This window comes from Pelodiscus sinensis, chromosome 1, assembly GCF_049634645.1.
Source record: "Pelodiscus sinensis isolate JC-2024 chromosome 1, ASM4963464v1, whole genome shotgun sequence".
Taxonomy (NCBI): Eukaryota; Metazoa; Chordata; order Testudines; family Trionychidae; genus Pelodiscus; species Pelodiscus sinensis.
Window position 1 is genome coordinate 121,376,676 of NC_134711.1, and position 18,505 is coordinate 121,395,180.

Here is an 18,505-nt window from a genome sequence, read left to right on the forward strand (position 1 = left end):
GGATTCTGTTCCTAGTTTCCTTTTGTGTTGGCCACTAGAACTCCGTTGCTAAATGCTGGAGTTTCTGCCCTTACACATGCCCTTCCAGAATTCACACCAACTCAGCCATAATGCCTCCAGGGATTCCTGCTGCACTGTAGCCTCTACTCACCTGCACCTAAGGTTGGCCCATGTTCAAAGTTGCCATTTAGTCCTGTATATTTAAAAAGAAGATACCTTTAATCAGATTTGCAGCCGACAGCCCAACTAAGACCATAGAGCCAGATACTTCTTCATTCAGATCAATGAAAAGTCCTGATGACTTAACTAAGAATTAGATTTGTCTCCTGATAGTGGCAGATGTGGATACAACTTTTAGTAGCATTTTCACACTTGGGCTACGTCTATACGTCATTTTTTGAGGAAGACCAGCTCTTGCACAAGAGAGGGTTTTTGCGCAAAAAGGAGCGGTCTACACGGCTTTTTTTTTGCACAAAAGCCTCTTGCACTAAAACAGCTGCTCATTACTTATGCAAATGAAGCGTGGCAATATTCCGCACTGTGCTTCATTTGCATATGCTTTTCCATTGGTGCTTGGTGCCATTAATAATAGAGTATTTCAGTAATCTGTTCAGATTTGCTGTTATTTCTGCTTTCTGAAGTAATGGATAGAACCGGTAAAAAAAATTGTCGTTTTTTAAAATGGAAAATTGGGTAGCTAAATAACTTGAAGTACTTTTTGATTTTTTTTCCACAGAGGCTAAAACAAAACAATGTTTTAAGTTTAAAAAGTCCACATTTTCTATGGAGAGAGAAAATTATTTTTGCTAGCTTCTGTAGTAGGCAATCATTTTAATGTTTGAAAATGGAAATATATAACCCTCAACACCAGTATGTTTTGGTTTAATAATTAGCAATGCCAAAGACTTCACTTAAGTCAAGATCAGAATACTTCGTGCTTAAAATTAGGCCCTGAATCCAGATTTAAAAGCCTTCATGTGGGTTTAGAGAACAATAACATGGTGGCAGTTCACCACACTTATCCCCTGGTTGGCCGCAGCTGCTATAATTACCTTCATGGCCACAGGTATTGGCAAGCGCAGCTTCCGTTGGTCATGGATCGCTGTTCCTGGCCAGTGGGAGTGGCAGGAAGCAGCGCAGACTGGTGCACCTCTTCCTGCAGCTCCCATTGGCCAGGAACAGTGATCCGCGGCCAACAAGAGCTGTGATCGCTGGTACCTGTGGCCATGCAGGTAAATATAGCGGTGGGAGCCCGCAGGCCAGTATTTGCCCACCCCTGGTTTAGAGGTATTTAATTTTGAACATTTTTGCTCTAAGCTTTTTAAAAATGTAGCAGGGATGGATTTAAAAAATAGAGGTTTTTGTCTTATATAGAATATGGTTTAATTAGCTTAAATTTAAATCTCTTGAAAGGATTTTTCTCTTATAAATAAAATGTTGGCAAGAATAACTACTCCCATCCCTTTGGATTAACTATTTTTCCATTCCTCAAATATTTTTCATTTTCCCTCCACTGAGCAATGAAGATGTTCATTTGAATAGATTATTCTTGTGGCCACTTCTTAGGAAACCAAGAGAAATATTAAAATACAGGAATGATTTTGAGTATTCCATGTATAAAGTTTCACAGATAATGTGACTCCTTTCTCACTCCTTTTAAATCTATGTTTACTAATCTTTCTTCTTCAAAGGTTTTCTAGACTGGGTCCCTAAGAAAATGCAGAGAGTAGGATGTGTGGAGCTGCTGAACACAGTCCAGAGACGAATACAGCCAAGACTTCATGTTTTTGGACACATCCATGAAGGTCAACAAGCTTTTCTCTGATTCTTAAAACCAACTGCACATTATGGCCAACATTTTCAAACTTGGGTTGCTAAAGATAAGCACCTAAGTTAATGGATACTCAGAAAGTCAGGCCACTTCTTAAGGTGAATAATATGCATATAAGTAGTCTAGTAGCACCTTAAAGACTAACAGAACATGTAGATAGTATCATGAGCTTTCGTGGGCACAACCCACTTCTTCAGATGACTGGAGTATAATAAGTCCAGATCCAAAAATAAATAAGGGAAGGGTGGGCGGGAGAAGGATCTTGGATGTGGACTTATTATACTCCGGTTATCTGAAGAAGTGGGTTGTGCCCCCGAAAGCTCATGGTACCATCTACATGTTTTGTTAGTCTTTAAGGTGCTACCAGACTATTTGTTGTTTTTTAAGTTTTTCCTGTTACAGAATAACTCAGCTACCCCTCTGATGCATTTAAGTGTCTAACATCCAAATATGAGTATTTGGGTCTCACCATTTGTTTCAGTTTCCATATCTATGAAATGGGCATTATACCTATTGTGCCATAGGAACTACTGATCCAGTTGTTTTAAAACAAGGGTAGAAGTTTAGTACAGGTTGAACCTCTTTAATCCAGACCAGAGAGTGTCAGACTAGAGAGGTTGAACCTGTAGTTACAGGATGCGACTACAAGTTAGTACTGCAGGATTCTATTTGTGACTCCTTAATGAATCAATGTGTGACTTTGGGGAAACCAAATAATCTGGCTGCGTCTCACATTGTGTCTCTGTAAAATCCTTAGGGATTCCTTTGGCTTAAATACTGAGGTCCTGGGTTAAAAGAGTCTAAATCAATACAAAGTTAAAATGAGGCTCCATAAAACTCTAGAGTGTCCTCCCACACTTCATCCTATTATATGGTACGTGCACAATTTCTCTCTTCATCAGTTAGTAGTGGTGCAGAATTCTCTAGCAACCTGAGACACTGTAGATTCTTCAGTGTGACATGTCTCAGAGGAATAGGGAGTCATCACTGGCTCTCTGAGGGTAAGGTTTTTGTTTTTGTTTTTTACAGGTTAAATGTTCAGTACATAGACCCACCAAAGGTGTTCTCTCAACCATTTGGCTTTTAATAGGGAAAATGAATTCACTTCTTACAGAACATTAAATAAGATCAGTGTTGCTCCCATTGAAGCCAGTGACAGTGGGATCATATTTACAATCAAAGAAAAGGAGAAAGAATACATCTTTTGGGGTTTACTCATACCTTGCAAGATGTACAGCCTGGAAGTACAGTCGCTGCCTATTCCTTGCAATAATAAGGCTCTGACTAGGTGCTGCCAAATGCAGAAAGTAAACCAACTGAATGCCCAGAGAGACTAAGTATTTATCTGTTTCAGGCACAGCAGTCTTAGAGGTTACTCATAAGACAGTGCGTGAACCATTTAAGACAAAATCAGTTTTTAAATTGACATTATCCCTTTAATTAATTATAAGCCAAGTAAGTTTAAACTTGGTATAAGTGACCTGTTGGTAAATAGAGTATTCACCATCAGGTAAATAGAGTTGCATCTGCTTACCCCATGTCTGAATTTGGCTCACCAAAGGAAAAACAAATGTTGACTCTCACAGAATGATAAATTATTTCAATTACCATTGCAGTCACAGTAAGTAGCAGAGTTAAGAGACAGGGAGTTTGTGTTGTAAACTATCATAATTCGAGAAAACAAATGGGAAATTGCAAAGCTTGTTTTGCAATGAGTTAGTAAAACTCCTCAGAGAAGAATTCCCAAGTAAGTTCTCACAGACAGCCTCTGCAAATAAATGTGCTCTTTGCAAAGTGAGTGCATGGTATGAACAGATGATATCCTCCCATGACTAAACACAGCTACATCTACAGCAGCCATCTCCTAAGTATCCAGGGGGAATAAAGAACTGACCGTTTCCTCCCCACTTCTTCCTCTGAACTGCAGCTACTGCCAAATATGCTCTATCTATGCCTATACTTGCTGCTACTCCACAGGCAGCCCAATAGTAATGCCATCTAAAACTCTACTTCCTGTGCTTCTGCCAGAGCTAAGGAGGGGTGATGATACAGAAGTCTCCCCATGTTAAGGTGGGAAGAGTAAAAATTGCAACAGTATAAATCGTGTAGAAAAGATAGCATTTTAACAACTGGGTGCCATGGTGATTGGATGCTTTACCAGAGAGAGAGAAACCCCATTCTGAAATTTCCCCCAGCAGTGTTAACTGCAAAATCCATGTTTGTGTCTGATGGCTCATGTTTCATGACAAATTATTGTTCTGTGGCAAACTACAAATGACAGCGAGAAATCTCTCTGGCAGGAATCTCATTGTTTTCCTCCTTGCCATGGTCCTCTTTTTGAAAGGGTTTCTGGGAGCGGTGTACTTAGCTACACTTTTTCCTCTTTAAAACAAATAAAATGCAACAAAAAGACCATTGACTTCAGTGGGAACTCAGGCAAGCACTTAGGTAACTACATATACATTCCCAGACCACCTCTAGTATGTTTAAGTGAACACCAACACATACTGGATCCACTCAAGTACACAGTGATATTATTTGGACTGTCACCACTAACTTCAGTGGCAGTAGGATAGAACCCATTAAAGATAATTTCTAGTGTATACACAGTTTTCAGACATTCATATCTTTAAATAAAACCCAGTTTTTTCATGTTGAGCCATGGTGTATGTTTATAAGAAGCACGCAGGATCTTTATAGGGGGAAAAGGCAATACACCGTATTTATTGATCTTACAATGACAAAGCAGTTAACATATGCTTACATAGACATACACATGGGGGCTGTATCTACACTGGGCCACTTATTCCAGAAAAGCAGCTGCTTTTCTGGAATAACTTGCCAGCTGTCTACACTGGCCGCTTGCTTTTCCAGAAAAGCAATGACAATCTACTGTAAAATTGTCAGTGTTTTTCCGGAAAAACTATGCTGCTCCCGTTCGGGCAAAAGTCCTTTTCCAGAAAAACTGTTCCAGAAAAGGGCCAGTGTAGACAGCACAGTAGTCTTTTCCGCAAAAAAGCCCCGATCGCGAAAATGACGATTGGAGCTTTTTTCCGGAAAAGTGCGTCTACATTGGCCATGGACGCTTTTCCGGAAAAAGTGCTTTTCCGGAAAAGCATCCTGCCAATGTAGACGTGCTTTTTCCGGAAATACTTATAACGGAAAACTGTTCCGTTTTAAGCATTTCCGGAAAAGGGTGCCAGTGTAGACGTAGCCGGGCTGTGTCTACATTGGAACCCTTTCCCGGAAAAGGGATGCTAATGAGACCAGTAGGAATTGCAAATGCCGCGGGGGATTTAAATATGCCCCGCAGCATTTGCATGAACATGGCTGCCGCTTTTTTCCATCTCGGGGCTTTGCCGGAGAAAAGAGCCAGTTTAGACGGGATCTTTTGGAAAATAAAGCCTTTTCCGGAAGATCCCTTATTCCTCTTAAAATCAGAAATAAGGGATCTTCCAGAAAAGACTTTATTTTCCAAAAGATCCTGTCTAGACTGGCGCTTTTCTCCGGCAAAGCCCCGAGCCGGAAAAAAGCGGCAGCCATGTTCATGCAAATGCCGTGGGGGATATTTAAATCCCCCGCGGCATTTGCAATTCCGACTGGTCTCATTAGCATCCCTTTTCCGGAAAAGGGTGCCAATGTAGACACAGCCATACAGACATGCACCGCTGCCACTGATGGTATAACTACCAGTTTGTTGCTCACATTAGCCTGGTGGTCAAGTAGACTAAGTGTGAGGGCGGAACCAGGTTTGCGTCAGCCCAGACTGAGGTTTCAGTCTGATAATGGCAGGATGACCCCAACTCTTATGGGAAAGTAGTCCTCCTTTTATAATGGTCCTTCTCCATCACGATCAGCGGATTTTACATTGCATGCTGTTTTTTCTGACGGATGTCTGTTACCCCAACTGTTTTTGCTCCTTTTTTTTCCTGCCATGCTACACTGGTTTCGATTATGAATATTTTGTTCCCATTGATAAATACTCACTTTTTCTTTAGTGTTTTGGGTTGCTAATTTGCTTTTTTTGTTATGCCTTTTAGTTTGTTGTTGTTGTTTAGTATTTCTGATTTAATAGTGGTTTTTATTTATATTTTTGTACATATTTTTTATTTGTACACATAAAAACAAGGGTTACAAGCAAAATTTTAAGAAAAAGCAAATTATTACATTTTAATTATATTTACTTTAAAGCTAAAAACAAAATAACTATGCAAATTTAAATTTTATAACAATTTTAAAGTATAAAATTATGTATTATTTATAATAAATAATAAAAATAACTATAAACATGCTTAAAATATTACTAAAAGTTTTTAAAAAAGGATTTTTAGTACAATGGCATGCCTATATCCATACCAAATTGAGGATTTCATTCTTCTGCTTGTTTTGCTGAAGCTCAGTTGATTTTTCTTTCTTTTCCTAGACCATTAGAATTTTTACAATGGAAAAAATATTTTTCCATGAGTCCAAAAATGTTTGAAGGGATTTCACTCAATGTTTCTTAAAAAAAATCTTTGAGACGAAACCACACCTGGGAAATATCACCCCAAAAGCTGCTAGTTCTGAAAAGTTCTGAATATAAGATTTTTCAGTCAAACTCCCACCCTCTTCCATAACTGGAGAGTTTATATATTTTTTATACTTCTTTGCAAAGAGAAAGATTAAAGTTACTAAACTTTTTTATGAAAACTTCACACGTCAGTGGCTAAATCATGCTAGGTGTTCACTTTGGAGAGTTCTCATTGGTTTCCTTTTTATAATCTACAAGACAGCACAAATTCTTCTGTCACTCCAGTATTATTACTCCTCTCATGGAAGCTTCACTAGTATGAAAGAGAGCAGAATATGGTCCTGTTTACTCTTTGGGACTATGGATGTATCACTATTCAATGCCAGTTCCATATACATGAATAACAGCAGTAACTAGAACATGTTTTCTTTTGTAGGTTATGGAGTAATGGCTGATGGAACCACTACCTATGTGAATGCCTCGGTGTGCACTGTGAATTACCAGCCTCTCAATCCACCTATAGTTATTGACTTACCTACTCCAAGAAACACATGATTGTTACAGGGATTTCATGATGTACCCATCACACAGCAATTTTCTATTGCTGGCTAAGAAATATGATACAAAACCATTCAATGAACAAATGAAGACCTTTTTTTTTTTCTTTTAATTCTTCACAACTATATTCGAGTGATGAAAATAAATGGGAAGCAAAGACATTTTAGTACCAATATTTTCCAGAAGCTGATTAAGGACTGTAAAATTTCAGCATTAAAATTATTGTGAATACACAAAAGTGAATGCATTCCACATATATTAGGGAGTTGGGGGGTTTTGTATCCACCATATATTGAACTTATTAAAAGTATCAAGTCTTTTCAAAGGCGTGTTTCTTAAAGAATGTTTACAGTTTAAACATGAATGTTTAGACTAGAATGTAACCGTTTAAAACATTTTCCAGTGCGTACTTGGTAAAATAAAATGATGTTGATATTTTTGCTGAATAATATGACAAATATGAAAAAAGTCTACAGAAGTACTGTATTGAGCCAGTTTTAAAAAAAAGCAGAGTTATTACTGCAAATCCTTCTGAAGTCTGTGCCCTTGCATGCTTTCAAAGCCAGTGCAGGAGAAGATCCTAATTGCTGCTCTGTAATTCAGTTGCATCACAGCTGGCATTACAGATGGAAGGGGAAATGGTGCATACTGCCAGTGTGTGGTAATCAGCTCAATGTTCTAGAAGGGAGATCTTGTTAAACGTAGTACAAACTCAGGCATTTGTAAACTCTGAAAAAAGTTCCTTGTGGAACATGAGAGTTGATCTGTGATTGGATTTAAAACAAAAGGAAGCCCTGTGACAGCCAGTAGTAGTTTTAAAAAGTAGGCTACCAGGTGGCTCTTTGGCTTAAAGAACCAGTAAAGGGATGTGCGGCCTGTCAGAAGGCCAATGGTTTGAATCTGATCCATGATGGGAATGATTAAAAGGCTGAGGTAATTCATCCCTGGATTAACACTCCTGACTTCAATGGAGTTACCAAAGAGTTTTGCCCTGTATCTTCTAATAGCTGTTCAGCAGCATGAGTGAAAATGAGAGGCACGCTCACTGCAGTTTATCCGGCACTGGTATTAGCCTCACAAACCCCTCCATTGCTGTTTGCCTCCTTGTGAGCCGTGGTAGTAGAGATCAAGGACTAAATGAACCCTGGAGCTTGAAATCATTTCTAATCCCTCTCTACAGTCCATTCTGATGGAAGGGCTACCGTGCATTGGCAGGGGTGGGCAGGGAAGCTGATACAAGCAGGCTGTGTCTAGACTGCCAAGTTTTTCCGGAAAATCAGCCGCTTTTCCGGAAAAACTTGCCAGCTGTCTACACTGGCTGCTTGAATTTCCGGAAAAGCACTGATGATCTCATGTAAGATCGTCAGTGCTTTTCCAGAAATACTATGCTGCTCCCGTTCAGGCAAAAGTCTTTTTCCAAAAGACTTTTGCGCAAAAGGGCCAGTGTAGACAGCACAGTACTGTTTTCTGCAAAAAAGCCCCGATCGCGAAAATGGCGATCGGGGCTTTTTTGCGGAAAAGCGCGTCTAGATTGGCACGGACGCTTTTCCGCAAAAAGTGCTTTCGCAGAAAAGCATCTTGCCAATCTAGATGCACTTTTCCGAAAATGCTTTTAACGGAAAAGTTTTCTGTTAAAAGCATTTTCGGAAAATCATGCCAGTGTAGACGTAGCCGCACTGTTCATTCTCCACTTCCATAGGTTCACAGAGGAGTTGTGTTTGCAGTTTCCATTCCAGCATTTCACACTAGCCTGAAAAATCACTTTAAAAAGTACTTTAACACCAAAACATGCCCTAAAAGGAAAAGAGGCCTCACTCCTTACCTTACCCAATTTCTTAAATCAAAAGGAGACCTCTTGCCTTTACTGGGATTATTTGGGAATTATATTTTGGATATCTTTTTTTGAATGTTGATATTAAAAAAGGAGATGTGTGTTAACCTTCACACACATTAGGCAAAGCTCATACACGAGGCATTCAGACACCCCGTGCATGTATCCAGTGTATGTGCGGAGCCCTCATTTGCACACACCAATTATGTATTTGTGCATGTTAATGCCCTTTTGCGTGCACACACACACCCTTGCTCAATATGCAGACATAAATGTGAGCTTTGCATGGAACCGCTGTATGTACATTATTGCCATGCACAACTTGGGCACCTATTTCTGAAAGCTTGCACCTCAAAGCAAAATCTAGGAGGGACACTAGGTTCATTCCCAATGCTTCACGTATGTCCAAACTCTTTCCCCCTGTTGATGCTGGGAAGCAGTTGTTTGAGCCTAGTAACTTCATCCAAACTGGTTTACCCCAAAAAATGACATGCCACAAATCTCTCATTTCTTATAAGCTGCTTGGTGAATTAGGACCAAGCCGTGTGCCCCATACTGTAACCCCTTTTTATGTGAATGATGTATATGCACATGAGCAGTCTGCCATCAATTTACATAGGACTGTTTTTGCAAGAGCTATTTGTGTAAGTGTAAGATCAGCCAACATTAGGGAGGATGGAACTTAATAGCCTATTACTGATTTCCACGATCATTGGGAAGAAAAATGATACTGTGTAGTTAGACTAAAAGTGTCTTAACCACTCACAATTCAAGTGTTTTAAGAAACGAGTGTGGCAGGAAACTGGCTGTATGTTAAAGGAGTCTGAAATGTTTACATTCACGCTCAGCACTTGTTACTAAAATGTTAAGGGGGGTGGCGTTTATTAGCTGCAACATAATTTCTATGTCAACCATAAAACATGCTCTTAAAAACAAAATTTTCCTAAGGTATCTTCAAAATACTGTGTATTTTATGTCAAAAGAAATATTTGAAAGCAGCTATTACTTTAAAAGTTATCATTAAAAGTACGTGCAGTATGAAAACAAAGGTTATTTAATCATTTTGGCATAACTTGATGTTGTACTTTTTTTGTCACGCATGTTAGGCAAATAAAATCTTTAAAAAACAAGTTCTGTTTACATCTGTGTGAAACATTCAATTTGGCATGGTGGTAAAATATTTGGTGTAAAAGACAGCACAGCTGCCCTTTATTTTAGGGGGTAAAGCACTTTGTACTGTGCATCAGGTACCATACAAACCTAAAAACAACTGGTGGGAGGTCAGCTGGACTTGAAGGTGTTAAGCCTTCTGTAGGATTGTGTAACAAACAATCTTGTAATATCTGCCATGGCAAGGATGGCTGTACCTACTGATTTAGCAGAAGATGAACTCTTTAATTCCTCCTTTAGTTTAATAGAGACTTCCTTACCTTGATAAAAATAAAGAAGACTTGGAACCAATGGCTGTACAAGTTGAATCTCTCTAGTCCATCACCTTGGCTATGTCTACACTGGCCACAATTTCCGGAAAAGCGATGCAAATCAGGTAAGTCAGGATAGGGAAATCCGCGGGGGATTTAAATATCCCCCGTGGATTTAAATAAACATGTCCGCCGCTTTTTTCCCGGCTTGGAGAAAGTAGGAATAAGAGATCCTCCGGAAAAGGGCTTTATTCCGGAGGATCGCGCCAGTCTAGACGCTTTTTTTCCGGCTTTTCCCCAAGCCGGAAAAAAAGCGGCGGACATGTTTATTTAAATCCGCGGGGGATATTTAAATCCCCCGCGGATTTCCCTATCCTGACTTACCTGATTTGCATCCCTTTTCCGGAATTTGTGGCCAGTGTAGACATAGCCCTTCAGTGTCAAACCAGAGAATTTGCTGAACCACAGGAGGTCAATTTTGTCTAGCAGCATTACCAACACTTCCACTGCTTTATGGGACCACAGGAAACTTGGCCACACCCATGATGAGTGGACACTGGGCTACTAAAATCATGCCGGACCATGTGGGACAAGAATGTGCTGGACTAGAGAGGTTAAACCTGTAGAAAGAAAAAAATAAAACATTCTTGTCCTCAAAAATCCTCATTAGAGACATATATAAGTTGCTTCTATGACACAATATTGTGTCATAGGAAAAACTAGTGTAACTAATTTAGCTAACGTAGCTATGGAAAATTTTGATTTTGGGGCCCATAACTAGGATGCATTTAAAATCCTTTGAGGAATGTATGAGTGCTTGAGATATTTCTGTGCACCATCCATATAGACCTCACAGAGGAGATTAAGAAAGGGTCTCTCTTTTTTAAAACAACAACTCCATTCCAAACAACTAGTTTCTTAGGAAAGATTCTACATAGGCTGAGTTTTGGGAATAGATGTATTTTTTTTAAAGTTAAGAAAGTTTAGCACCTGCATCAAGGTAATAATTTGTGCTCCCTTTTGTAGTTAATCAGGTAACATCACTCCCAGAGCTGTGTTGATGACTCGCCATACTTTGTGATGGAAAGCATGCTTTGCTATAAGTTGTTACAGTAGCGTTGTTAAACACTGTGGCTAATTTCAGTTCCTTTCCAAACATGAAAAAGGAATGGAGGAAAATATCATTTCAGACTAACGGCTAAGGACCAAAGTGATTTAAACACTCTCATGCTGTCAGCCAGTGGCTGGGGCAGTGAGTGGTCTGTGAGCCCTATTAAACACCCGAGTCTTCAACTGCTAGGACAGAGTCCCTTCGCAGCAGGCAGCCAGGAAGGCTGACAGGTGCCCCAAGGGTCTGCCCCGTGGAAGCAGCAGAGCCCAACGCCCAGCTCTTACTGCATCTACCCCTGACTGGCTATAGTTCTTTTAATTGTGTCTGGTTCTGTTACAGCAACTGAAGGAGTCAGGTTAAAGCTTAAACAGTTACAGGTTTATTAAAGAAACTTATAAACCATACGGTTACAATGGCTATTGCTCTATTTCTTAACTCCTAGCAAATACAGATCTTTAAAGAGGTTACAAAGGAAAGAAAAGAAAATAATGGTACCAAGTGACAGCTTAATCTTTATAGAGCTCTAATTCTATGCATGCACTAAGGCAAAAGGACACATACAGATACAATTTTTACCCCCTTCTGGGTCTCTCGAGTCCAGTGTGTCAGGCCAGGATCGGTCACTCAATTCCTCGGAAAGACGAATACAAGGCTGGGCATGTCCGTGTGGACCTCGGGAGTCAATCACACAACCTGACCAGCAGGTAGATGGTAGATTGATTCTCAAAATGAGTGTGCTGCTGGGCCCATCTTTATACCCATGGGGTCACGTATTCTTTTATCTATGATGCCAAATTGTGCTGGTTCGTCTTTATGATGCCAGTTCTTACAAGGGAGTTGTGAATGTAATTTACACTTGTAAGAAAGATAACTAAATTGGGAGTACTGGACATTCTTTACTGGGTGGGAGATTCCTCTCCCGGGACGGTTGTGTGATTGTATCAACATAGGTGCTAGCCAAGGGCAGTTTCTGCTCCCTCTTGGTGAATGACTGGCTTGATCACCCTCTTATTTATGTTTACAGTTGTCCAGGGTCACGATGAGCCAGCATATCCGGGCCTTCTGTCAAGGCATCAAAGACTATGATGATTTTATTGCTCTCTGTGTCCTGTGTGCTCCAGGCACCTCAGAGAGGCCAGCAAGATGGATGTGGCGGGGGGAAAGCGGGGAAGAGGACAACTCTGTCTGGCTACACGTGCTCCTGGGGATGAGTGACTAATGACTTGGGAGCACAGGAAGGATTCAGCCATCAGGAAAGAAAGTCAGCTGTGACTCTGTCACCCACTTACCCTTGATGCTATTTCCGGACATGTATCAACCCTGGGAGCTAGATGGAAGACAGTTCCCAACAGGAACTGAAACTGGAGAACCAGAGATAATGTTACAGTCCCCAAAACAACTCTGGGGAAGTGATACTCTGCACTGGCTGGGTTGGGCCCTGACAGTGTCATACAATGTTGGCAGGCTCTGGAATGGGCAGGCAAACAGGAAGGGCTAGCTAGCTAGTATAGGCTTGTTTGGGCTCAAGGGAAAAGGAAGGAGGCAGTGCTATAGAAGGTGAAGAAGCATCAGAATTGTGCAGAACAAAGATCCACCTTCCAGAATCTTTTCTCTGGCAATAGCCAATACCAAATGCATCAGAAGATGTGCATGCCAGAAATCCTACAGTGAGCAATTCTGGAATCACCTGTTGATGGGGAAGTTTCTTCCTTATCCTCATCAGTTAGGGGTTGGCACGAGGGTTTAGTATTCCTCCTGAAATACGTAACTTTATGTTCAGCGTTAGGTAACTGTGCCTGTTCTTACCACCTAGCCTCAGAAATACCTCGCCCATTCCTGAAACCTATTCAGTTCCTAGATTCAATGGTATTTTGGAGCAGTGAGTCACCAGAGTAACGTGCCCTGGAACCACGCTGAAGGAAGCCAGGCAGGATTCCTGCACAGTGTCTCCTCTGGCAGGGCACACTCACAGCAGGACCAGCTGCCTTGGCACCAGCACCTTGGAGCATTCAGCCCCCCGTTCACCCTGTGAGCTCCCTGCAGTGAAGCCACCTATATGGGACACCTGTGGGGAAGCTCAAAGAAGCCCTGGCCTGTACCCCTTTTCCACAGTCAGCAGAGGTTTTTAGCCAGCTTGGCGCACAGAAGGGTTTATGAGTCATCGGAACACAGAGTAGGACAGAGCTTCTTAGCGCACATATTAGGAACATTCAGCCACGTCCATCTTGGGGGAATCCAGAGCCGAGGGCTCCCCCTCCAAGTCCCAGTCCCAAACTAGGATACTGACTTGCTCACTCAAGCCATCCCTCCCTTGTGCTTTGTCACCTTCCCAGGCAAACCGGTCACCTGGCGTCCCCCTCTCTTTGTTCTCCAACAGCTTCAGCTGGCTCCTTGTGTAGGATGGGCTCTGCCCATCAGTTGCCAGCCATGCTCTGTGCCCGGGCATCCAGTCAGCAGTCACACCTGCTGGTTAGGGGTCTTCTGTAATGATCACACATCCTCATCCCACCACCTAGATTGGCAAGGGCAAGAGGCTGCCAGTGGGAACCCTTAGGCAGAGAACAGCTCATGCTGTAAACGGCCAGCTGCTCTATGCTCTGGACAGATGGGGAGGGAGGAGGGAGTCTCCGCACGCTGCTCCCCACCCCCAAACTGAACTCCCAGACTATTGGCCAGTTTCCGGTCAATAGGAGATGAGAAATTTTGCTGGAGGACAGGGGAAATGTGTGTAGGAAGCTTCCTTCCCTTTCTCCCCACCATGCCCAGAGTGGAGTCATATGGAGCAGCCAGCAGCCTCAGCCTCAGCCTGCAGCAGACAGCCTGCCTCAGGTTTTTGCAGGGCAGCTAGCTAGGAGCCACCTATGTAAGCGCCTCCCAGCCAGAGTCTGCCTCTGACATCCCATCCCCTCTCACCCCTCTGACTGCCTGCCCCAGGCTACCACCCAAACCCTCTGCACCCCCTTCACCCAGGTCACAACACCCTCCCAGACCTTGTACCCCTTCCTAAAGCCCCTCTCCCAGGCCAGAATCCTCTCCTGCATCCTTACCCCCTCCTGGACCATGCACCCCAAACCCCTGCTCCTGATCAAGGCTCCCTCCTCCATCCAAACTCCCTCTCAGATCCCACACCCCTTCCTGCACCCCACTCCCCCACCCCAAGCTTTCTTCTGCACCCAACCTCCATCCGACCCCACACCCCCTCCATAGAAGTGAGGCCCTTGACCATGTGCCAGATCTTAGAGTGGCCCCCCATTAAAAAGTATTGCCCATCCCTGACCTAGATACTTGATTAACACGTAGGAGAAACTGAGGCACATACATTAGTCAGAGAAAACATTAAGAACATTCCCACTTTCTACAGGCCAGTTATACACTTAAAAAAAGAGTATTATCTTGTGTTCATTTAAATTTTCTGCCCCTCAGATGCCTTAAAGTTCTTATATGAAAAGTGAAGATAATGGAGAGTACTTCTTTACCTTTTTTATGTATTCATTATTTCATATGCCTAGATAAATAGGAGATGACACAATCAATGTATAAATAGATACAGTTACAATCTATTCAATCCTTCCCATAAGGAAGGAAGAGTCTCTCTCTCTCTCTCTCTCTCTCCCGCCCCCTCCCCCCCCTCTAAGTAAACATTTTTGTTGTCTCTCTCTGAACCCCTCTATTCCTGGTATTTCCTGAGAGTGAAGTATGTAGGCAGATTCCTGTATTTCAGATGAGGGTGTACCATTCATTTATAGCATGACATTATAATATTTTCCATATTATTTTCTATCCTGTTTTTCTGCACTTTAACATTTTGTTTGATATTTTTAACTGCTGCTGCTCACTGAGCAGAGGGTTTCAATTTAACTGTCTATAATGATTTCCAGGTCTTTTTGTTTGAGAGGTGACATTTAATCTAGAATCCAGCAAAGTGCACAAGTATTTAAAATTATTTCTTTCAGTGGGCATTCCTTAGCATTTGTCAACGTGAAACACCCTTTGCCATCATGCTGCCTATTTCTTGTACCATGTGGTAGGTGATCACTTGAAAGAAGGGCTGGATTTAGGGGATGTGGTGTGCTGGGCTTAGAGAGGCACTGGATTTGGGGTGCTGGGGGTTTTTTTAAGCAGTAAAAGGAAAAATAGACTGTATGATGCAACATTTCAAGTATTCCATATGCGGATTCATTTTTCACCAACCTCCTAGAATGTTCTGGAACTTGGTAGAATCTTGCGGTACCTTCCTGACTTTCTGAGAACTACATTTTCCTCTCACCTCCTAAAATGTTTTCAGTCATGCCCTCACAGTTACATAACACTCTGGCATATGGGGAATGTTCAGACATCAAGGACAATGACTTCTACGGTGAATTGAACGAAAGCCGTCACATCTTGTCACATAGGCAGCATCAAATTCTGAAATTAATTCATGATGCAGAGCTGAAGGACTTTTTGCCTAATGAGCAAATAACTTTGATGCACCTCCCCACGCTGCTGGTCACAGTCATGATTGGTGAGCGCAGATTTTCAAAGCACAGGCTTGTTAGAAAAAAATCTTTGATTGAAAATGGCTAACGAGAGAGTGACATTGTTTGCTATTTTATCACCTGAAGATGGCATTGGCCAGTCTTTGGATATTACTGATGCTGTGCTTCAGTAAGTGTTGAATTAAGGCATAAACTAACTAAGCAACAATTTAGGGCCTTGCAATATGAGGGGCTTCTAAAAAAAGAAAACACTGGCTCCATTTCAAATGTTATCAAAATTGGTTGATAAATAAAGGAGATGTGGGGGAAAAAAAGTTTCACTATGAATATAGTCATTTCCATTTGAATATGACACAAATATTCACATCCGGCTACACAAATACCCTTACCCTACACTTAACCTTCACCAATTGCTCATTATTGACAGGCACAAGGCCAGGACTGAGGAAATAAATGATAATTGCACTTGTAAAATGAGTATTTATATGAGTAAGTCTGCTAGCAGTCTCTTAAGGCAACCTGCTGCTGGCCACATTTTACTGGTAAAATTCTAACCCTGCCATCATAACTTATTTAACTAGATAAATAAATACATAAATAATCCCATTGCTGACAAAACTGGGAAAAGGTGTGATTGGAGACGGCAGTGTCGTGAAGCAATCCTGCCAAGCTAATAGTCATATTGGACTTCTTTTAGGAGTGATGTCATGTACAGCATCCCCCTTGGCTGGAAATAGCCAGAAGGCTGCCATCTTTGGTTTATGATCCATCACGCTCAGTTGTATAGTGCCTTTGCTCCTATTTTTCTTCATTTTCTTAAGTATTAGTATGTTCTTTCAGATTTTGAGCTATACGTACATACCATTGGGTATTTTAGCGTATACGCCACTTTCTGCTTCATGTACTATCCATGTGTCATATGGGTTTGCAGGTGATCCTGTTATTGGGTTGCATGGCTCTCAAGGAGAACAAATTTGTGTTGGCACCGGTCCAGCAGTTGGGAACCACTGGCTTAGGGGAAAGGTGGGAAACCCCTTTTTGGGGGTCGGAGGCCACCGATGCACAGAAAAAAATCAGTCAGGGGCTGCACACAAGTTAGAAGCAAAAAACAACAACAACAAAACCCTCACTGATGTGGCCCCCAACTGAGGAGAAAGACACTCCCCACCTTCCACATCACACCAGAGCCTAGGGGGGCCCACCTCATCGATTTTGTGTGCTCCAGCCCTGTGGTAGGACAGCAAAGGGTCTAGAGTGCCAGCATTAGCTCCTCTATGCTGGGAGGGGCCCTTGAGCCTCAGGGTCCGGATCCCCAGGCCTTAGGTTTCCCACCCCTGGCTTAGGGCCTCAGCCCTGCCTTCAGTTCACAAAGGCTGTCACCTACCTTAACACTATTTAATAATGGTCCACCCAACGTTGGTGCACAGTTTCTTTATGTTGGTACATTTCAGTTACTCTTCAAATTAACATTCTTATAAGCTTAGAAAAAAACTAACATTTCTATTTGCTTGGCGATGGCATTGAATGACTACAGAATTACGGAGACTAGCATGCAAATATACCATTTTATATGACAGGGATAAATCCTGCATGCAAATCAGGAATCAAAGTCATAAAATGGGCTACAAATGCAATAAATAAGGTCTCCAAAAATGTAAAAAGTGGGGGCAGTATTTGCTATAAGGCAGCCCTACCGGAAAGGATTCCATGCTTATACTATTAATCTGGCTCTTTTATTAAAAAAAGCTATTGACAGAGATGCTGCAACTATAGGTGGCATTCTAGCCATGTGCACACATACTGACTTCCTAGCACCGCCTCCAAACCCTTCTCACCTGCAAGTTCCATGCTTACTCTGTCTTTCCTTCTAACATTTTTAGCTGTTATGGGGTTTTTTGTACTAGCACTTGCAGTCGTTGTGAAACTGAAGATTACTGGTGCAGCGCCTGCTAGAGGAACATGGCCTTTACACCAGCCTCTTGCAGCCTGTTGGCCTCATATGCCTTCAAGTGTGCTGGTCTTTGACACAATTGCCTATTTCTTGTTTGTGGTGCTGTTGGCACAGGACTTACCTCCACCCTGTTGCTGGGTGGCATCTGTGGTTCATAGCCCAGGGTTAAGTACTAATGTTTTCCAGGGACCCACTGCATAAGTGTTGGTAAGTTATCATGGGCTGCACATTTCTATTATACTGAAGGTGGGAGTGTGGGATCTGGCAGGGTGTTTGCATGAAGGAGGGGGCTCTGGCCCAATACAGAAGATTGGGGTGCAGAAGGAGATGAAGGGTGTGGGCTGTGGGATGGAGTTTGGATGAAGGAGGGAACTCCAGGCTGGGGCAGTGTTGGGGTACAGGAGAGGGTGAAGGGTGAGGAGTCTGGAAATGAGGTATGGGGGGGGTTCTGCTCTGGAGTAGGGATCGGAGTGTAGAAGATTACAGTGGAGTGGATTGCAGTGTTCCCTCTAAGGTGTGGCAGCAAATCTTCACAGGTAATGAATTATCCCTACCCAGTCATGGCTCAGAATGGGCGGGGCTGATTAATCACCCATGAAACTGTGCTGCCCTGCAGTTTAGAGGGAACACTGGGTGTGAAGTGTAGTCTCTGGCAAGCATGAGCATTGCCAGCAGATCCAGAGATGTCATTATTCCCCTTTATTCGGCGTTGGTAAGGCCACATCTGGAGTATTGTGTCCAGTTCTGGGCCCCCCACTACAAAAAAGATGCGGACGCATTGGAGAGGGTCCAGCGGAGGGCAACCAAAATGATT

At 42.2% G+C, this 18,505-nt stretch overlaps 1 protein-coding gene across 5 annotated transcripts in view; it reads left to right on the top strand.

Annotated features, from left to right (window-relative positions):
* The window catches only part of MPPED1 (metallophosphoesterase domain containing 1), a 90,012-nt gene extending 80,152 nt beyond the window's left edge, over positions 1-9,860 (top strand). For all 5 annotated transcript variants that reach the window (XM_075899516.1, XM_075899521.1, XM_075899528.1 and 2 more), the window contains 2 exons: positions 1,692-1,805; positions 6,778-9,860. In XM_075899516.1, the coding sequence (XP_075755631.1) occupies positions 1,692-1,805; positions 6,778-6,896 (233 nt within the window). In that variant the 3' untranslated portion in view covers positions 6,897-9,860. The remainder of the gene's footprint in view (positions 1-1,691; positions 1,806-6,777) is intronic.
* The last annotated feature ends 8,645 nt before the right edge of the window (positions 9,861-18,505 follow it).